The sequence below is a fragment of the Lepidochelys kempii genome, chromosome 12 (genome assembly GCF_965140265.1).
Source record: "Lepidochelys kempii isolate rLepKem1 chromosome 12, rLepKem1.hap2, whole genome shotgun sequence".
Taxonomy (NCBI): Eukaryota; Metazoa; Chordata; order Testudines; family Cheloniidae; genus Lepidochelys; species Lepidochelys kempii.
In genome coordinates, this window is record NC_133267.1 from 9,959,833 (window position 1) to 9,982,627 (window position 22,795).

Consider the following 22,795-nt stretch of genomic DNA (forward strand, 5'->3'; position numbering starts at 1 on the left):
CAGATTAGAAGGCAAAAAAATGCACTCGTGATGACATGTTTTCCGAGCTCATGCAGTCCTCCCACACTGATAGGGCACAGCTGAATGCATGGAGGCATTCAGCGTTAAAGACTAGGAAAGCATTAAGTGAGCGCGAAGAGCGGTGGCAGGAGGCGATGCTAAGGCTAATTGGGGGAGCAAACGGACATGGTGAAGCATCTGGTGCAGCTGCAAGAAATCCAACAAGAGCACAGACCCCCACTGCATCCATTGTACAATCACCTTACCTCCTCCCCAAGTTCCATATCCTCCTCACCCAGATGCCCAAGAATGCGGCGGGGAAGCTCCGGGCACCCAGCCACTCCACTCCAGAGGATGGCCCAAGCAACAGAAGACTGTCATTCAAACAGTTTGATTTGTAGTGTGGCTACAATAAGCAATGTGGCCGTATCCTTCCCTCCTCCCCCACCCTACCTGGGCTGCCTTGTCAGTTATCTCCCTTTTTTTAAATTAACCTAAAGAAAGAATGCATGGTTTCAAAACAATAATTACTTTATTTTGAAGGTGGGAGGGTGCTTGGCTTACAGGGAATAAAAATCAGCAAAGGGGGCGGGTTTGCATCAAGGAGAAATACACACAACTGTCACACCGAAGCTTGGCCAGTCATGAAACTGGTTCTCTGATGTGCAGCGCGCCTTGCTGTGCTTTTCTAATCGCCCTGGTGTCTGGCTGCTCAAAATCGGACACCAGGCGATTTGCCTCAACCTCCCACCCTGCCATAAAAGTCTCCCCCTTACTCTCACAGATATTATGGAGCACACTGCAAGCAGCAATAACAATGGGAATGTTGGTTGCGCTGAGGTCTGACCTAATCAGCAAACAGTGCTAGCGAGCTTTTAAACGTCCAAAGGCACATTCTACCACCATTCTGCACTTGTTCAGCCTATAGTTGAACTGCTCCTTACTACTGTCCTGGCTGCATGTGTACGGCTTCATGAGCCATGGGAGCAAGGGTTAGGCTGGGTCCCCAGGGATAACTGTTGGCATTTCAACATCCCCAATGGTAATTTTCTGGTCTGGGAAGTAAGTCCCTTCTTGCAGCTGCTTGAACAGCCCGGAGTTCCTAAAGATGCGAGCGTCATGCACCTTTGCTGGCCATCCCACGTTGATGATGGTGAAATGTCCCTTGTGATCCACCAATGCTTGCAGCACCATTGAGAAGTACCCCTTGCGGTTTACGTTCTGGTTGGCAAGGTGGTCTGGTGCCAAGGTAGCAGTTATCCTTTTGGGTTTATAATTTCTGAAGTTCCCTTTCCATTATGATTGCTTTTCTAGACCCATCTTCTGCATTTGGCTATTACTGTTCTTGGGTGTTGAAGCCTGTCACTGCAAACTTCTCTTGCAGTGTAGAACTGGGAGCCTGATTGACTTTACCAGCCAGCATCCAACCCACTCTCTTTGGTTGTGTTGATATCTTCCAAAAAGACCAGTTTGGTAGGAAGGCATCTTCTTTGGCACCTGTTAATTTAAGAACTTCTAATTAGAGGCAGTAATGGGTCGCTGCTTTCAGACAGTGTGCTTATTGTACCAGAAGGACCTACAGCCCTTTTCACCAGGGGAGTAATAACTTCTGCAGTCTTTATTTGTCATGTGCTGGTTGTTGAGATTTGCAATGCTGCTCCCTGAAGCTCGATGCATGCCTTCACAAAGCATATTCTCTCTTCAAAAACAGACTCCAACGAGAGACTGCTGAATTGGAATTAATTTGCAAACTGGATACAATTAACTTCTGCTTGAAGACTGGGAGTGGATGTGTCATTACACAAAGTAAAACTATTTCCCCATGTTTATGATCCAAGCGCCTCTCTCCCCCCCCCCCCCCCCCCGCTACTGTTCCTGACACGTTCTTGTCAACTGCTGGAAATGGCCCACCTTGATTATCACTACAAAAAGTTTTTTCCCCCCCCCACTCTCCTGCTGGTAATAGCTCACCTTACCTAATCACTCTTGTTACAGTGTGTATGGTAACACCCACTGTTTCATGTTCTCTGTGTATCTAAATCTCCCCACTGTATTTTCTACTGAATGCATCCAGTGAATTGAGCTGTAGCTCACAAAAGCTTATGCTCAAATAAATTTGTTAGCCTCTAAGGTGCCACAAGTACTCCTTTTCTTTTTGTATATTCTCTCTTATTTCCCAATACGGAGTCAGATCAGACTAGGTTGTCGTTCAGGAGAGCAGTGTTTTCACCAACATTTCAGTTATTCATACTCTGCCTTCTTGCTGAGACTTGCCACTGTTAGTTAGTCTAACTGTGAGTATCTGCAGAAACAGTGTTATGAAGAAGAGGTTGCTTACTGGCCTAAGTTGTTCTCCAAATGTATTGCCTCTGCAGATTCAGGTGACTCTCCTTTCTCTCCTCTACTTTGGAGAGTTAAAGTATGAGCCTGAAGTTAGAGAAGAACTATGTAAGTTGGGGACTTATAATGTTGGTTCTAAACTCCATGAACAGAGATGCATGCACATGCCTTCCCAGTGGTGAGATTCTCTGAAATGAGTTCGTCACACAGTGAAGAGCACATGATCTCTCAGTGTAATATATGGAAGTAATACATTTTGGAGAACAAAAGTTATTTTGTTAAGTAACCTTTTTTAAAATTCCCTTATCTGCTTGTGAATCTTGTACTTTTCTGACTTAAAACCTGATTAGAATTTCTTTGATATGCAACATTGATTGTTGGAATAGGCATATTGAAAGAGTTCACTCAATCTGGGTTTATGGATCTTTTTACCAGTTCTTACTTGTTAATTGGTAGGTCCCTCAACTCTTCTCATTTTCAGCACTGAAATCACTAGCACACCTTTGGGGCTGTGTAAATAGAAATATTGCTGTTACTTTAACCCTTGACTGCATTTATACTTGCAAACTTTTGAGAGGTAATTCACTGCCTATGCAGCTTCACCAGTGTAAACAGCCATGGAAACTATAGTATAGATGGGACTCGGGCATCTTTACCACAGTCCTCAAACCTAGTCCCTGTCTGTTACAACTTCCACTGATGCTGCAATGGTGATGCTTTATAGCTAGAAAGGTTGTGAGTGTAGACACATCAAACAGGAGGTGTGAGATCAAGGGGTTGAACCCAATCTGGAGAGAAGGCTTGGCATATTAGTATAATTTTAAGGGAACACATTTTGTCCTTGCCTATTCTGCAGAATTTGTACCCGTTTCCAGCCTTGTTGCAGCTCCTACTCTAGGGTAAGGAGCAGTGTAAGCCCTAGTGAAAATGCTTGTGCCTTATCTACACCACTGTCATGAATTTCTGATCTGCGTAGCTGCACTGTTGGAAGGTGGGTATGCAATTTTGTAAGTGTAGATCCGGCCAAAGAGGCTGGGGTATATCCAGAAGAGCATATCCATGCAGTGGACTATATGCCATGCATGATTTCGGTGATTTAAGATCTTACTGAATGAACGATTCCACTCTGTACCTTGCACTGCAGCAGCATCTTCTGTCCCTGGGAAAAGGGAAGACATTTTCCATCTCAAATGATTTAAGAGGAGCAATGTGGGTTGCAGTGGGGACTAGCCAGAAGGATTATCACTGAAAGCCGAATTGAAAGACACTTTAAAAAACATAACACAAACTGCTATCTATTGCACCACCAGAAATTAGAGTACCCCATTACATTTCCAGTTGATGTAGTCACTCCTTTAGCGCAGGTCACTTGAATGTATTTGATCAAATTGAACAGACTTCACCCAATGTTTTTGTTTTGACAAACAAGCTTTCTGAGAGTGGCACAGAATTTTATGCACTCAGCAGTTTTGTTTTGTTCGGGTCTTTTGCACATGCAGTTTTCCTACTTGCAAATGGTTACCATGAGTCAGTTTCCTTATTTCCTTTAGGAAACAATCCTCAAAGGTCAGGAAACTAAAAGGGGGAAAACTGTTCTGTGTTCTCACACCAGATCTTTCTGTTCCCTGCCTCTGCCCTCCAGTACACAGACCGAGGCTGGCATGGGGAATCTAAAACAAAATGCTATACTGCACACACTTTTCTCTCTCTGGGGAGAGGAGGAGCAAGAACAAACCTACGGGGCAGATGTTAGTCGCTTAATGTATTACTGAAAGGGGCTCAGATACAAAAGTGATGAGAGCAATATAAGAACCTGTATAAATGGAACCTGGAACAGCTCACTCATGTCTGAGGCAAACCTGAAATGAGCTACACAAACCGGCACTGCAGAAGTCTTCAGTCTTATGCAGGGTAGGATCATCTTTGGTCTTTCAGTTTTGCATGAGTTCAGAATTCAGGAAAGGCTGACATCTATTTCCAGTTATCATAGAATATCAGGGTTGGAAGGGACCCCAGAAGGTCATCTAGTCCAACCCCCTGCTTGAAGCAGGACCAATTCCCAGTTAAATCATCCCAGCCAGGGCTTTGTCAAGCCTGACCTTAAAAACCTCTAAGGAAGGAGATTCTACCACCTCCCTAGGTAACGCATTCCAGTGTTTCACCACCCTCTTAGTGGAAAAGTTTTTCCTAATATCCAATCTAAACCTCCCCCACTGCAACTTGAAACCATTACTCCTCGTTCTGTCATCTGCTACCATTGAAAACAGTCTAGAGCCATCCTCTTTGGAACCCCCTTTCAGGTAGTTGAAAGCAGCTATCAAATCCCCCCTCATTCTTCTCTTCTGCAGGCTAAACAATCCCAGCTCCCTCAGCCTCTCCTCATAAGTCATGTGTTCCAGACCCCTAATCATTTTTGTTGCCCTTCGCTGGACTCTCTCCAATTTATCCACATCCTTCTTGAAGTGTGGGGCCCAAAACTGGACACAGTACTCCAGATGAGGCCTCACCAATGTCGAATAGAGGGGAACGATCACGTCCCTCGATCTGCTCGCTATGCCCCTACTTATACATCCCAAAATGCCATTGGCCTTCTTGGCAACAAGGGCACACTGCTGACTCATATCCAGCTTCTCGTCCACTGTCACCCCTAGGTCCTTTTCCGCAGAACTGCTGCCTAGCCATTCGGTCCCTAGTCTGTAGCTGTGCATTGGGTTCTTCCGTCCTAAGTGCAGGACCCTGCACTTATCCTTATTGAACCTCATCAGATTTCTTTTGGCCCAATCCTCCAATTTGTCTAGGTCCTTCTGTATCCTATCCCTCCCCTCCAGCGTATCTACCACTCCTCCCAGTTTAGTATCATCCGCACATTTGCTGAGAGTGCAATCCACACCATCCTCCAGATCATTTATGAAGATATTGAACAAAACCGGCCCCATGACCGACCCTTGGGGCACTCCACTTGATACCGGCTGCCAACTAGACATGGAGCCATTGATCACTACCCGTTGAGCCCGACAATCTAGCCAGCTTTCTACCCACCTTATAGTGCATTCATCCAGCCCATACTTCCTTAACTCGCTGACAAGAATACTGTGGGAGACCGTGTCAAAAGCTTTGCTAAAGTCAAGAAACAATACATCCACTGCTTTCCCTTCATCCACAGAACCAGTAATCTCATCATAAAAGGCGATTAGATTAGTCAGGCATGACCTTCCCTTGGTGAATCCATGCTGGCTGTTCCTGATCACTTTCCTCTCATGCAAGTGCTTCAGGATTGATTCTTTGAGGACCTGCTCCATGATTTTTCCAGGGACTGAGGTGAGGCTGACTGGCCTGTAGTTTCCAGGATCCTCCTTCTTCCCTTTTTTAAAGATTGGCACTACATTAGCCTTTTTCCAGTCATCCGGGACTTCCCCCGTTCGCCACGAGTTTTCAAAGATAATGGCCAATGGCTCTGCAATCACAGCCGCCAATTCCTTCAGCACTCTCGGATGCAACTCGTCCGGCCCCATGGACTTGTGCACGTCCAGCTTTTCTAAATAGTCCCTAGCCACCTCTATCTCCACAGAGGGCTGGCCATCTCTTCCCCGTTTTGTGATGCCCAGTGCAGCAGTCTGGGAGCTGACCTTGTTAGTGAAAACAGAGGCAAAAAAAGCATTGAGTACATTAGCTTTTTCCACATCCTCCGTCACTAGGTTGCCTCCCTCATTCAGTAAGGGGCCCACGCTTTCCTTGGCTTTCTTCTTGTTGCCAACATACCTGAAGAAACCCTTTTTGTTAATCTTAACATCTCTTGCTAGCTGCAGCTCCAGGTGCGATTTGGCCCTCCTGATATCATTCCTACATGCCCGAGCAATATTTTTATACTCTTCCCTGGTCATATGTCCAACCTTCCACTTCTTGTAAGCTTCTTTTTTATGTTTAAGATCCGCTAGGATTTCACCATTAAGCCAAGCTGGTCGCCTGCCATATTTACTATTCTTTCGACTCATTGGGATGGTTTGTCCCTGTAACCTCAACAGGGATTCCTTGAAATACAGCCAGCTCTCCTGGACTCCTTTCCCCTTCAAGTTAGTCCCCCAGGGGATCCTGGCCATCCGTTCCCTGAGGGAGTCAAAGTCTGCTTTCCTGAAGTCCAGGGTCCGTATCCTGCTGCTTACCTTTCTTCCCTGCGTCAGGATCCTGAACTCAACCAACTCATGGTCACTGCCTCCCAGATTCCCATCCACTTTTGCTTCCCCCACTAATTCTACCCGGTTTGTGAGCAGCAGGTCAAGAAAAGCGCCCCCCCTAGTTGGCTCCTCTAGCACTTGCGCCAGGAAATTGTCCCCTACGCTTTCCAAAAACTTCCTGGATTGTCTATGCACCGCTGTATTGCTCTCCCAGCAGATATCAGGAAAATTAAAGTCACCCATGAGAATCAGGGCATGCGATCTAGTAGCTTCCGTGAGCTGCCGGAAGAAAGCCTCATCTACCTCATCCCCCTGGTCCGGTGGTCTATAGCAGACTCCCACCACTACATCACTCTTGTTGCACACACTTCTAAACTTAATCCAGAGACACTCCAGGTTTTTCTGCAGTTTCGTACCGGAGCTCTGAGCAGTCATACTGCTCCCTTACATACGGTGCTACTCCCCCACCTTTTCTGCCCTGCCTGTCCTTCCTGAACAGTTTATAACCATCCATGACAGTACTCCAGTCATGTGAGTTATCCCACCAAGTCTCTGTTGTTCCAATCACGTCATAGTTCCTTGACATCACCAGGACCTCCAGTTCTCCCTGCTTGTTTCCAAGGCTTTGTGCATTTGTATATAAGCACTTGAGATAACCTGTTGATCGCCCCTCATTCCCAGTATGAGGCAGGAGCCCTCCCCTCACAGACATTCCTGCCTGTGCTTCCTCCCGGTATCCCGCTTTCCCACTTACCTCAGGGCTTTGGTCTCCTTCCCCCGGTGAACCGAGTTTAAAGCCCTCCTCACTAGGTTTTAAAGCCCCCCCTCACTAAAGACCTTTTAGGACAGTGGTGTTTTGGAACGGTTAGTGTTACATCATGATTTGTTGCAGTGTCAGTGTCTGGTGATCTTTGTCATCTTGTTACAGTGCAAACTGAATGTTGTGAAGACAAAGTCCTTGTGTTGACATTCCTAAAATAAATGTAGGACTCTTATCTTCCTGCAACCCTCGCTTACTGAACATAGGACAGATCCTAAAACATGGAAGTACCCTGTGAATTTTGTTTTGTGGCAACATTTTATTGGAGGAGTTCTCACTGCTTCCAGTCAGACTTCTTTAAATAGAACTGTTTGTACAGAACTGTTGTTTCAGCATTTCAGGGGGCAGAGTAGTAGTCTTGCAAATCCTGTTCAGATGTTGAGTCCAGCTGTTAAAGTCAAGAAGCCAAACTAACTTTCCCACTGCAGGAAAAACAGATTTAATAAATCAGGCTTTTGTGTTTTAACAAAGTAGATTTTTTGAGTGTTTAATTTTGTGATCGTTCTTCTGGGATTAATTTGTCATAACATTTCAGTCGGAAAAAAATGCTAGCACTTCAGCTGAAAAATGTACAGCTAGAAGCTCCTGGCTTCTGTTCTTTCATTAAGGTGGTCTTAAAATGAAATTCAGAATTAAGGTTGCTAGCGGGGGGAAACAAATACACGTGTGTCTATAGTATGATAGTTGGGAGGGAGGCATTGTCCATAACCGAAGAGATTTATAATTCATTTATTTCTTGTACTGTTTTCTGGCTATAGAAACAGTTCTAGTTCAGGACTTGTCAGATCATAGTGAGGATGATGATTTAATCTTAATGCTTCTTGCTCTTCAGACTTTCTCAGAAGAAACCCTGAGATTTATGCAATGGACCATCCCCATAATGTTGGTTTTCTCCTGTTATGGCGGACTAAATGCTTCTGTAATAGCTGTCTCCAGGTAGGCCCTTCTGTCACCCTCTGCATATTCCCTCAAATGCGCCATTCTTTCCCTTGTCACTACTGCTTCACATGTCTGTAAAAATGAACTTGAACATTCACCAGAAGCAGTGGTAGGTAAAATGGAGTTGGTCAGCTCTCAGATGAGAGCTCCATGACTCATTTACTAATTGAGGATACGTTGTCATAAAAGTAATCACGCCTATAATGGAAAACAGTCTCTAATCCTTTTTCTTGTGCCATTGCACTTGATGATGTTGTTTTTGATCCCTGTTCTAGTATTTCTCTGCCCCCCTTCCATGATCCCCCCACAAAATACAAGTATAATGTTTTTTTCATGTGGCTGGTTTTGTTGCACCTCCATAAAATTTTACTGCCATGAGTAACTGTGTAGGGATTCTTTTATCATTTGTCAAAGAAAAATATAGCACAATCTTGAAGATACCTGCTGGTTTACAGAATAATTTACAACAAAAGTTGTAAGAAATTGAGTCTTCCTGTGGAAGTGAAAGATTTTATAAATATGCATTTATGAACTAAAAAATGCATTTTGTCTTGGAAGTAACAAAGAAACCAGGCAGACTTATTCACTGCAACTATGGAATTAGAAAACACATTTGATAGGTGCTCTTCATCTATGCTTTGTCTGTTGAATTTGCACCACTGGAAATAAAAATTTAACCAGAAAGTTCAGGTGACTGACAAACTTGAAGAACTTAATTTGGCTGAAATATCTTGTGGAAGATATGCTTAGTAGAGCAAACTGAACTTCTTAAGACTTCTTAAATTATAACACAATGGTTCCCTCCCACGGAAAATCCATAGTGGACAGACAACCTACCTATTGGGGATGGGGGAGGGGAGGGAAAGGGGATTTCTTCCTAACTGCAGTTGGTTAACTTGCATCCTAACGTACGAATTTGTATAGGTTATAAATTTATCATCTATCTCTGTAACTCTAGCTAATGTAACTCTAGCTGTTAATCATCCATATAAATGTCAAATCACCTATATTAACAGGTGTCTTCATCTTGAATGGTCCCTTGAAATGTGTTAACTACTTTTGCTAAACAATTTGTTCCATCTTGTATTTAGCTGTGACACTCTGTGAACTGAAGAGCTCTTTGTAAGCTTGTGTCTCTCTCTCTCCAACAGAAGTTGATCCAATAAAAGATATTACCTCACCCATCATGTCTCTGTAATCTCCTAGAAAGCTTTTTGTCTCTGTGACATCTTGTGGAAGAGAGTTCCATAGTTAGTTGTGCGGTGGTGTGTGGGTTTTTAATCATATCCTTCATCAGATTTAAATTTTGGAGTCTCTTAATTTCATTTGGTCTTTGGATTGCTCAACTTTGGAGACCAGATTTCTTCTTCTTCTATTGCAACAGTTGTCTGTAAGAATTTTCATCTCTTGACACAGCTTATTTGTTCTGAAGAATCTTTCAAAATTCCTTCATTATTCGATCATCAGCCATCACGTTCTTCCTTGATTCCTGGTTCACCTGATTCCTCTGAGCTGGCTTTGCCTTAATTCCAATAGGCATATGGATCTGATGATACAAGAGAGGCACCTATCAGTTTACATACTCCATGTGTAGGATGTTTGAAGACCAAGAAAGATACCCACTGGAATTACCAGTCAATTTGAATTGGGCAATCCAGGCTGGAGAACGATACCATAGGGATAACAATCTATTGTTATACTTAATAGCCCCCAGTTTTTGCAGTCAGATTTTTGCACTATTCAGTTCCTTTTATGTACCCTCTTCTGTTTCCTCCCACTCATTTTTATCATCTGGTATAATGGACTGTAATCGGCTTTGCATAATTCTCCTTTACTCAAGGACTTTTTTGATGGACAAGCAATAGGTAGCCTATTGGATAAGGAAAATTTTATAATTATTTTGATCAATCATTGTGAAGGACAGATAAGTAGACTTAGCCTCCTGAGTTGGCAGACTTTCATGACAGCTTCTATGAGGCTGGATTATGTAAATCCCAAAATAGCTTTGCTTTCTTTGCACATGGTATCACATCTCTGGCTTTAGAGAGAGGCAGTTACCTCTTGTTTTGAAGGGTATAGTCTTTGTGGATGTCCTGTATGCTACTGCTTTTTTACAGGGCCATGATCTGTTTCAGTATGGGGGATTTCTTGTCTACACGCTGTATTTTCATTCTATGAGGCAAAGAAGGAAAGAAGCAAATAATTTAGGGCAGAAAATTCCAAATGAAGTAGGTGGGGAGACATGAAGCCAATGCTGCATGTTCCTATGCAAGAGTGACCTCTGCAGACAGCTCTGTGCCTTAGGGTCTCTGGATGACAGCAAGAGGACAAACCACTCTTTGCAAAAAAGCCCCAATTTGAGACAGCGGATAGCTGCAGCATTATTAATGTTGCCTTTAGCCACATTAGCGTCAGCTTTGCACTTGTACTTCCCACACAGAAAGAACCATGTTGACAGGGGAGAGCCAGAGGCTGGGCAATACAAAGTTTATATGTTGAATCCTTGCAATGGTCAGTTTTCATTGCTCACATTTGGAAGGCTGTTTTCTCCCTTTTTGAGGCCAGAATCCTCTGTGTCTCTCTCCACCCTCATGGAAGCAGTGAGAGAACTCTGAAGTTCACCTTAATACATTATCTAAGTTTTCTTACACATTTCCTATAAGTTTTATTGATTTGGCTTTTGTCCTGACTTTACTATTTCCCCCTTCTGGTGGCTAACATGAACGGATTTAATCCATCTTTTGCCTACAAAGGAAACCTTAATTAGGATTTATTTGGAAAAGATAAAAACAAAATGATGAAAACGCAAAAAAGGGCCCCATTAAAAATCAAAGTAGTTATAGACACAAACAGTACAGAATAAAGCCTGGATTTCTGTATTTTGAACTGAGGGCTCTTTACAAAGAATAATCTTGGTGACCTTTTTAACAAGTGAATATGAATAATATGAAGCAGCAAGAGGTATCACATTAAATATTTTCTTTGGAGCCTTGGGGCAATAGTTGATCTTAAATCTGACCATTTAAAGAAGCAAATGTCTTCTTTTTTTGCATTCACTTTTTCCTCTGTAGCTGCTTAATAATGAGGGAATTATACCACGGTGTACAATTTTTCTGGAGACTTAAGAAGGAAAGGCAACTTTAAGTTTTACCTATGCAATTGTCTAAGGACTTGTCTACACAGTGGGATAATGTGCTGTAAGAGGGTGTGATTTTTAAAGCACGCTAAGTTGCTGTGCATTAAGACCTTTCTGGTATACACTAAAGGTCCCCTGGTGTGTTTTAATGTAGTACTACTACTAGCAAAGTCTGCATGGACCAGTTCAAGTCCAGCATGTTAGTTCATTTTAGAAATCACACCCCCACAGAATGCTTTAAACAACCATGTAGTCAGGCCCTGAGTAGCTTTTAACCTTTTTGTGCAGACTTCTGTAAGCATGAATACATTTTTGCTTTGGCACATCGTATCAAGAAATTCATTCCCCTGTGCTGATGCTCAATTAAATTTGCTCAGAGTTACATAGAGATGGAATACATTTTGGTTTATACTGCAGGTCATCACATGCAGCTAAGCAGAATTGAGTTCAGAACCTTAAACTGGCTGGACTACTTAAATGCTGGAGAAAGCACTTTGCTGTCTAAAAGTTTGGACAGGGTACTCAAGGATAGGCAAGCTTTGTTTTGTGTTTACAAAAATTCAGTCACATGAAAAAATAAACCTGAAACTCTAGTTCAGATTTTGCCCAACTTGGGCCTCGTGAAATTTCTTTAAACTGCACATATCTTGGCCATGATGAGATATCGCTTACGTCTAGAGCCAACTGAGGAAGATGGGAGATGAAGCGTTCTGTGCTGCTTTAGGTGGTGGTTGAGAAGAAGCCAATTAAAAATATTTCAGTCCACCTTTAACTCCAGATGTCTTTGTACACTGTGAACAAAGTGCAGTGCTGAATATTTACCCATTTTGAGTGACCGGCTTAGTCCATAGTTTCATGAGTGAAAAGCCACCTGAAAAGGGCGTATTGTGGGGGTCAAAATACTAACAGCTAGTGGTTCACTGTTAGCCTGAAATTGAATATTTATGACTGACAAGACAGAAAACACGCAGGAAGCAGGGACTGATTTTTGCGGCTCTTGCTATTTGGTATCTTGCTCTTGAGGCTGAAGAAGGAAACAAAGAAACAATTTGGGGAGGAGTTACTGGAAATGTTTAGGTGACCATGCATACCTACATATGTACTATGTAAATACAGAAATATAAAATACCTACTGTATGTGCAACAAAGAAGGTTGATATCTCCTGCAACTAGTTGTGTGCTGTGACTGTCACTTGGATACCAACTAGCTGTTTCTTCCTTTATAGATATAAAAAAAAGTGTGCATTCGTAGCCTGTAAATGACGTAGAATGATTTAGTGCAGCAATTGATTGATATAATGCAAGACACTAAGTAGCCACTGCCATCACTACTAGTTTTTTCCAGTAAATGGTATAATAGAAGTAATGTGCCATTTGATAAAATTCAGCAAAGAAATAATTGATAGGACTGTCAAGCGATTAAAAAAATTAATTGCGATTAATCGCATTGTTAATAATAGCATACCATTTATTTAAATATTTTTAGATGTTATCTACATTTTCAAATATATTGATTTCAGTTACAACACAGAATACAAAGTGTACAGTGCTCACTTTATATTTTTTTGATTACAAGTATTTGCACTGTAAAAAAACGAGATAGTATTTTTCAATTCACCTCATACAAGTACTGTAGTGCAATCTCTTTTATCATGAAAGTTGAACTTACAAATATAGATTTACGTACAAAAAAAGGGCACTCAAAAACAAAACAATGTAAAACTTCAGAGCCTACAAGTCCACTCAGTTCTACTTCTTGTTCGGCCAACTGCTTAGACAAGCAAGTGTGTTTACATTTGCAGGAGATAATGCTGCCTGCTTCTTGTTTGCAGTGTCACCTGAAAGTGAGAACAGGCATTCTCAGGGCACTGTTGTAGCCAGTGTCGCAAGATATTTATGTGCCAGATGTGCTAAAGATTCATATGTCCCTTCATGCTTCGGCCACCATTCCAGGGGACATGCTGATGATGGGTTCTGCTCGATAAGAATCCAAAGCAGTGCAGACCAATGCATGTTCATTTTCATTATCTGGAGTCAGGTGCCACCAACAGAAGGTTGATTTTCTTTTTTGGTGTTTCGGGTTTGGTAGTTTCCACATCAGAGTGTTGCTCTTTTAAGACTTCTGAAAGCATGCTCCACACCTTGTCCCTCCCAGATTTTGGACTGCACTTCAGATTCTTAAACCTTGGGTTGAGTGCTGTAGCTATCTTTAGAAATCTCACATTGGTACTTTCTTTGCGTTTTGTCAAATCTGCAGTGAAAATGTTCTTAAAATGAACAACTTGTGTGGGGTCATAATCCAAGACTGCTATAACGTGGAACATATGGCAGAATGTGGGTAAAACAGAGCCGGGGAGACACAATTCTCTCCCAAGGAGTTCAGTCACAAATTTTATTAACGCTTTTTTTTTTTTCTTTTAACGGGCACCATCAGCACGGAAGCATGTCCTCTGGAATAGTGGCCAGAGCATGAAGTGGCATATGAATGTTTAGCATATCTGGCACGTAAATACCTTGCAATGCCGCTACAAAAGTGCCATGCAAATGCTTGTTCTCACTTTCTGGTGACATTGTAAATAAGAAGATGGCAGTATTATATCCTGTAAATGTAAACAAACTTGTTTGTCTTAGCGATTGGCTGAACAAGAAGTAGGACTGAGTGGACTGCTAGGCTCTGAAGTTCTACATTGTTTTGTTTTTGAGTGCAGTTATGTAACAAAAAATCTACATTTGTAAGTTGTACTTTCATGACCGAGATTGCACTGCAGTACTTGTAAGAGGTGAATTGAAAAATACTATTTCTTTTGTTTTTAATTTTGACAGTGCAAATATTTGTAATAAAAAATAATATACACTTCTATTTCAATTACAACACAGAATACAAAATATATATGAATGTAGAAAAACATCCAAAATATTTAATAAATGTTAATTGATACTCTATTGTTTAACAGTGCAATTAAAACTGCGATTAATCGCGATTTGCTTTTTTAATCACGATTAATTTTTTTCAGTTAATCGCGTGAGTTAACTGTGATTAATTGACAGCCCTAATTGATAGCTTCCATATTTGGAATGAAGGCTTTCTTCCCCCCCAGCTGAACACAACTCTGGGAGGATAAGGGATTTTTTTGGGGGGCGGGGGGCATGGCTTCCCTTCCATCCTCTAGCGCACACTCCAGGTAGGGGGAGAGAAACTATTGTATCTAAGCAATTGTCTTTCATTATATATTAATCCACTTGATTTTTTTTTTAAATATTCTGAGACCAGATATTCTAAGAGATTCTCTCCAATTTCCTTCACCTGGGGGAAACAGATTATGCTGAACAGGACATTATCCAACGTGCTCTCTAGCAAATTCTGCTATTAAACATTTGCATGATAGTTTCCAGAGCATTGGCATCTGGAGGCTTTGCTCATTCACCTACTAAGAAATCCTGTGCGCCTGGCCACTTTGCTCTAGAGTCACTAGTATTGGCAATCACTGCAATGGCACATAAGTGGTCTGGCAGCATCAGCAGTGAGGAAGCTGCTCTGCCAGCTACGGTGTTTGAGGACCAAAGCCCTTGCAGTTCAGAGAAGGGGAAGGGCTGCCTAAGGGACAGAATGTGCTAGTTTGGGGAGAGGGGGAGGGAGTAGAAGGGAAAAGAAAAATAAGGATTATAGACTGGCTTAGAGAACAGTAACTTTATAGAAATGCTCATGTGAGGGTTTTGGGAAGAAGTTCCCTCAGTTGGTATTTCAGAAGGCAAAGCACACCTTCCTATTTGGATCTCAGATTGTATGTATGTTTTTCCCCTTGGAGCCGTATTTATTTGTTGCTCTGGAAGCCAGTCTGTTATGTTGACTTTTTATAATTAAGGTGTATCACACAGCATATTATGTGGGTGAGCAAGAGAAACCAAAGCAATTTAGAAATCTGTCTTATATTTATGAGCACAATTCTTTGTGAATTGCTTAAAGAAAAGACTTCTTGGGTTCACTGAGCAGTAAACCCAAACTAAATTGCCTGACTTGAGCTTCATTTTGTGTATAACTAAAATAGGTGAAAGGAATTGCTGCCAATTTATACAGCTCTGTGGAAGATTATTAATAGAAGTGTTAAATGCTGTTTTTTTTCTCACACAAATCTTATTAAAAACAGGTTTAATTTTACTGTTCCATTTATGTCCTGCCATTGCAAACATTTTAATTTTTTCCCTTGTCTTCATTCATTAGACATTTGCTGACCAGGTGTTCGGCATTTTCAGCTGGACAGTTCCTGTTGCTGTAGCTGTTTCATGTTTTGGTGGACTTAATGCATCAATTTTAGCATCATCTAGGTAATACACATTTTGGTTCTGTTTTAAGATGTTCATAAGCACTCTTGGCCAACTTAGTGTATCACACACAAAATAGATGAACACTTTTAATGTCCATGCCATTAAAGAATATCGCAATAAAATAACTGTCCTCAATAGACTTTTTAGTTTGTGTATTCCGTATCACTAGTTTGTCCCATTTCTTCCCCCCGTATCCCCTCCCACTCCCAAAATGTGACTGCATAGCAATATGAACAATACATTGTAAGGTATAATAAATGTTGTATAGTAGGTAATCAACCACATTGTTTCATGCCCTTGGTCAAGAATTGATTATTCTCCAGTTTTCTTGTGGAGTTAATAACTTAATTTTCTTGTTTTCCTGTTTAAATACTGTGTTTAAAGTGTAAAAATGTAATACATTTGTGATCTTGTGTGTGAAGCTTTAAACGTTTTAATTTGTATGACAGCCTTTTTAAAGCTTCAGATATGTCATGGAAACTTTCTCCTATGCATTGACTACAGACATGACCAGTACAAGCTTCAAAAGAGTTTTTATAATACCTATAAAATCTTGTTTGTCCATTAAAATGCATATTTAACCTCCCCCTACTGAAAAGAAATGTTGTTTTGAAATTACACAATAGATAAACTTAGAACACTGTTATAATTTATAGACATTCTTATGTACAGTCACCTCCTTCAGGATCTGATCATAAATCATTTCTCATTGTTACGTCATGAAAATTACTAACTTGATGTCAATACTTAAAATTGTACCAGAATGTTTAACTAACTGTATACAGCTGTAATTGTGGATGGTTTGTGCCTCATAACAATGAAAACCTACTTCAGTAATTACAGAAGTTTACCTTTTAAAAAAAAACAAAACCAGCAGTAATGTGTAGAGATTTACTTATACAGACCTACATACAGTACAAGAATAGTTGAATACACATGCAAGTTTATTTGAGGTTGTTCTCATAACACGTTTTTACACAGCTCTCTTTCTTTCCTTGGGTCAAGATTTACTTTTTCTTGTGTCCTTTACAGGCTATTTTTTGTAGGATCCCGGGAAGGTCATCTCCCTGATCTATTGTCCATGATCCATATAGGGAGGTTCACACCTGTACCAGCGCTGCTCTTTAATGTAAGTTGCTGCTGCTGCTTTTAAGCTGTATGGAAGTATTTGGGATATGAAATAGATCCAAAAAGGAATTTTTTTACTTGGGTTGGAGTTCATTGACAGATAAGGTCTGTACTGTATACTACATTAAATGATCTTTCACTTGTATGACTTAACAATTAATTAGTCTCTGGAGAGTTACATTAGGTTGATAATTCCTAAAAATTCTTAACGTAAGTCAAACTACAAAGTCTCTAACTATAAAGAAAACTGGAACGGGAATAAAGTGACTGAATACTTTGGCTTTGTTGCTGTTGGGTGCAGTTCTTTGCAGACTTCCATTTCTCATGAACAAGGTAAGACTAAAGCTAGTCTAAGATCCATCTTAAATTTTCTTTGACTTCTTGTTAGCAAATCAAATAGATAATACAGTCAGGCTATTTAGTCATCAGGATATGATTGAATTATGTAAAGTAAAAATCCAGCTGTTTATGAACTCCTTTATGCTCTGGTAAACTTACTTACAGGGTCAAAATACATTAAGCATCTTTGTCAGTAGCTAGTGTGACAGGGTCGGGCCAGATGGCTACAGGAGAGTGATCGAAGGCAGATACATTAGCCCCAGGTTAAGTAGGTGCCTTTTCCCCGGGTAAGGTAACGGGGAAGGTTCCAGAACAATCAGGAACTTTCTGGAAACCATTAAGGCAGACAGGCTGATTAGAACACCTGCAACCAATCAAGAAGCTGCTAGAATCAATTAAGGCAGGCTAATCAGGGCACCTGGGTTTAAAAAGGAGCTCACTTCAGTTTGTGGTGCGTGCAAGGAGCTGGGAGCAAGAGGCACAAGAAGCTGAGAGGGAGAAGGCGTACTACTGGAAGACTGAGAAGTACAAACATCAGACATCAGGAGGAAGGTCCTGTGGTGAGAATAAAGAAGGTGTTGGGAGGAGGCCATGGGGAGGTAGCCCAGGGAGTTGTAGCTGTCATGCAGCTGTTACAGGAGCCACTGTAGACAGCTGCAATCCACAGGGCCCTGGGCTGGAACCCGGAGTAGGGGGCAGGCCCGGGTTCCCCCATCCCTCCAACTCCCTACTTGATACCGGAGGAGTTGACCTGGACTGTGGGTTCCACCAGAGGGGACGGTCTCTGGCCTGTTCCCCGATCCACTAGGTGGATCAGCAGAGACTGCAGGGATTGTTCTTCTTCCTTTTCCTCGTGCTGGCCAGTGATGAGTGAATGGCAGATTTGAGCCACGAAAGTGGCCAAACTGACGGCTGCTGTGAACCTCTGAGGTGAACAAATCCGCCAATAAGCACAGGACCCACCAAGGCAGAGGAGGAACTTTGTCACACTAGGTAGCTGGACTTTCTTGTTAAATTCAGCACTTTCTTGCAATTCACCAAAGATGAAAGTGAATAAACGTAATCCTTGTGTCCCTACCACCTTGGGAAATCTCAGTAAAATCCCATCTCTAGGAATAATCAGAAATAATTGTTTCCACCCCAAAAGTTCATTTCTGTAAGGGTGAAGTCTGTAAGTATATAATCATATAAAGAACTCCGGCATGAAAGATGACATTAATATACAAAGCAAAAAAATAACTTGAAAAACCAATGTCACTTATAGTTCTTCATGATACTCATGTTTTTTCCCAACAGTGTACTATGGCCCTCATTTATCTGACTGTAGAAGATGTTTTCCAGCTTATTAACTACTTCAGTTTCAGTTACTGGTTTTTTGTGGGACTATCAATAGCTGGGCAATTATACCTCCGCTGGAAGGAACCAGATCGACCCAGGCCTCTCAAGGTACAAATTAATGAATTAATATAAGCAGAATTAGTTTATTTTTAAGATCTTTCCCCTCCCTCAATACATCCTACAGCACTTGTCTGAAATTTGAACCCATATGCATTATGTCTGAAGTGTTAGATTGTAAACTTTCAGGGCATTTTGTAAAATGCCGTGCGTTGCTGTCAAATGCTCAGTAAATATTCCTGTTCTAGCAGACTGGCTCAACTACTAGGTGAAAATGACTGACGGATATTCCTCTTCATTTTTTCAGTTCAATCACTAGTTCATCGTTCTGCCATCTGATAAATGGTTCATGTGGTTGAAATCAGGAGCTACTCTTGCTCTTTGGATTATAGGCCAATGGATTATGGCTTTCTATCGCTCTTCCCCTCTTCCTTAGTCCCAGCACTATTGTGTGAAAATTAGGGAGGGCAAATTAATCATGCTGGTAGCACCTTTGCTACCAAGGCAATATTTGGAGCTGTTGTGGTATGTCTGAATTCTTAATTCCTTTAGCACCTTTCTCTGGTAAAGTTTGATGCACTTCATTAAACTAACCATGCCATTCTTGACTCTCGAAAGGCAATGTTTCAGTGCGGTGGATTTGTCTAAAAGCCACTCTGCTGCAGTAAAAAGCTTCTTTCAACATTGCATAGATATAATCTTACACTGTTGCACATGTGAATCTTAGCTACTGTTCTGTGGGTCTGCTGTATGGAGTACTGTCCTTGTATCCACTTAACATGTTTCTAACTAGCCAAATACAAGTCCACTCTGTGCTGTTGTGTGTATGGGAATTAAAAACCTGATTTGGAAAAATGTTATGTGTTGAAAATTGCAATTACAGAAAATCGCATTCCCATCAGAATGCATGTAACTGTTGCTATATGAAAGCATTCCAAGAATGTCCTAATCTTTTTCTCCTTTTCTACAGCTGGGCCTGTTTTTCCCAATAGTTTTCTGTATATGCTCAATATTTCTGGTGGTGGTGCCTCTGTATAGTGACACCATTAATTCATTGATCGGAATTGGCATTGCTATATCTGGAATTCCAGTCTATTTCATTGGAGTCTACTTGCCCATATCCAGAAGGCCTCCATTTATCAACAACATCTTAGGTAAGCACATGTAGATTGGAAGTTCACTATTTGCTAGACTTGAATGAAGACCTTTACAATAAATTTTAAATTAGTGTGAGTGGTCATACATGAGCTGAATGGCAGTGATTGGGGGGGGGGGAATATTTCATTATTTCTGTATTTTACATTTAGTGTATATTTTATAGCTTCTATCAATCTCATTATATGTGTATCTTATTAAACACATTGAAAAATCTAAATCCTAAAGCAAGGCTGGCTGTAATTCTAAAATCACTAAATCTTTCTGGACTCAAGCAAACATGTTGTCTTACTTCACTTTAGTTGGAGCTTAGATTGATCAGCTGCTTGAAAATATGTAATGTTTATGCTATTCAAAAAAAAAAATCTTCTCTGGAGCTTTGCCTGCCAGTATCCCTTTGTTGAATTGTCCAGTTAAGGATTACTCAATCTTCTCTTGCAGCCTACTGCTTTGTTTTTTACAGTTCTGTAAAAGTTCCCACAGGGGTTGTTCATAAATCCTCCCTTAAATGAAATAGGTCACATGGCTTCATCAGTCAGTGCATGGATCAATTATCAAACCTTATTAATTTCTTAAACGTATACAGAAGTCCTTTTTCCTTCCCCCACACACTATTTGAAGCTTTTGGTTTGTAAGCCTTATCTTTCTCTTTTAGCAGGGAAAACAAATTTCAGTGTATTGTATACCCTACAGGATCCTGGGAGAAAAAACTGTCACCATTAGGACAGCGTTTAAACATACTGTTGGTTTGTTTTTAAAAAAAAAAAAGTCAGACTAGACCAAAAATGGAACTTTACCTTGTGTTGCAAATGTATCCTCTTTGTGGTATATTTTAAAGAAAATAGAACTAAACCCACTTCAAGACTAACTTTCACTGATCTATATGTAGTCCAGTTGGCTTAAAGTTCTGTTTAAATAATTTGCTGCTTTTATGATAAACCAGGTGAATATCAAAGTATTATCTTCAATTTCCTATGCAGGTGCTATCACTCGAGACATCCAGGTACTTTGTAACAGTGTTTTGACAGAGATGGACAGTAAAGATAAGAAATTAGAGACCAAAACTAACTAAAAATATAAAGCAATTCCAAAAACAGCAGAGAACCAAGCAAGAGTTACTAACAGGAACAAAAAGGATCAACAGGAAATATGTGGCAACTGAAGAACTGTTGGAGCCAGGATGTACCAGCTGTTCAAACTGAAGAGGGGGAATGCTTGGGCGCATCTTGGTCTGTAGTTGAAGTACTGTCAATTCACATTATTATGAGTAATCATTAGCCAGTCACTTCAGACATGGAAACGGTGTCTGAACTATTCATTATTGTTTGAGGCCAATGGAAAATCTCTTAAAAATGGGATTTAAGTAGTAAGAGGGGAAACAGATTCTAGAATAGTAGCGCTGAGTGATCAAATTAAACGTACATTGGAGAACTAGGTAGCAGAATAATGAATCCTTTTAAGTACAATTCAAAACTTAAGTCAGAAGTGACCAAAAGCCATTCATATCTGATGGATGCTCAGTGGGCTATGTGAAGTGACTTGCTTGGGAATCTGCCCCTTATCCCAGAAGACAAGCGTCCATAACAAACATTCATCACTGGCAGTTGCAGCAGATTGAATTGGCGTATAAAGACTGACCTACCCTTTCTCCTCTAGAAACTATCATTTCAGTGAAAAGTGGTGGGGTCTGCAGAGAGAGAACTTCAGTCTCCAAAGCCGTTTTGTTCTGCACCTTTCACATGCTCCAAATTGCCTTTTTACAGAAAAAACTTAGACTTGATTAAAATGTTACATCTATGTATGGATTGTTACTGGTTTTGTGGTGATGATTGATTTGTTTCTAAATGGTTCAAATAGAACCCCAAAAAGTAAAATACTTAAGAGGCAAAAACTTAAGCTTCCATATTTAATCGTTTCTTAAATGAGTTTACAAGCATGGTTACAGCAAAGAGACTAGAATTTTCAGTTTCTGATTTTCAGTACTGTTCACCAGAGGCAATACTTTTACATATTATAAAGACTTGTAATACCACAGCTGTCATCTCAGTTTGAATATCAGATATATACTAGTAACTGGCACAGAAGAGAAATCTATTTGTACATAGCATTCAACTGTGGGAAACATTGTGGGGAAAGGGGCAACATATTCTTGATCTGATGTGCTATTAATTCACCTCAACAGCTAGTAATAAAAGTTAGAAATAATTGTACTACTGAGGTAAAGATCAAATCACCTTCAAGGTACTGGGGTTCTTCTAATCGTACCTTCTTGCTGGGTCTGCTCCTAGTCACTTTACATACCAGTGTTAGACAATATTGTAAATATAACACACCCAGGTGTTTCAGCTCTCAATTTATCATTTGGTTTTAGAAGTTAAAGGTTTTAGAGGTTCAAAATTATGATTAGCGGGACAGCAAACTATAGTCCTGTGGTGCAGTATGGATACACGTCTGCTTACTTGCCTGTGCTTGAGAGATTCAAATACTATAAAACCAATTTTGTCACAACTATTGCTAAATTAAGATGAAATACAGCTGCAAAAATGGGGCTTGTGTTGTGCCTTCTTTGTGGCACACAGTGGGATGAACCTGTTTTGCAATCTTGTTAAATATTTTACTAGCTATATCTCAACTTATTATTTAAAACATTAGTCTTTTTTTAAACTAGCTAAATGGGAACCTTGCAATCTTAGTTACTTTCTATTCCATGCTAATTTATTTCTCTGTAGCTGAAGAGTGAGGTTTAAAATAAATCCCATCAAACCAACAGCACACTGAATTGAAAGCGTCTCTTTTGGAGTCTAACATCTCCAACTATATTTTAAATCATCATCAGAGGTATTTAGTTCTCTGGCACTTATTTTAAGTGTGCCATAACTTGTACGTCATCTCAATTGTAGTTTTATTTTTATGTAAACTTGCAGGTTTTTGCTAGGTTTAGAAAGCAATACTTTTAATTTACCATCTTATTCCTAGTAAATTGAAGCAAAGTCCAGTCCAGGAGTTTATTTAAACCTCAAACCTTTTCCTTGTTTCATCTGATCATTT

At 40.6% G+C, this 22,795-nt stretch overlaps 1 protein-coding gene across 6 annotated transcripts in view; it reads left to right on the top strand.

Moving 5' to 3' along the window:
• SLC7A6 (solute carrier family 7 member 6) overlaps window positions 1-21,544 on the top strand; it is a 56,441-nt gene extending 34,897 nt beyond the window's left edge. For all 6 annotated transcript variants that reach the window (XM_073307545.1, XM_073307547.1, XM_073307549.1 and 3 more), the window contains 5 exons: window positions 15,627-15,730; window positions 16,763-16,859; window positions 18,494-18,643; window positions 19,563-19,746; window positions 20,728-21,544. In XM_073307545.1, coding sequence (XP_073163646.1) covers window positions 15,627-15,730; window positions 16,763-16,859; window positions 18,494-18,643; window positions 19,563-19,746; window positions 20,728-20,819 — 627 coding nt within the window. In that variant the 3' untranslated portion in view covers window positions 20,820-21,544. The remainder of the gene's footprint in view (window positions 1-15,626; window positions 15,731-16,762; window positions 16,860-18,493; window positions 18,644-19,562; window positions 19,747-20,727) is intronic.
• The last annotated feature ends 1,251 nt before the right edge of the window (window positions 21,545-22,795 follow it).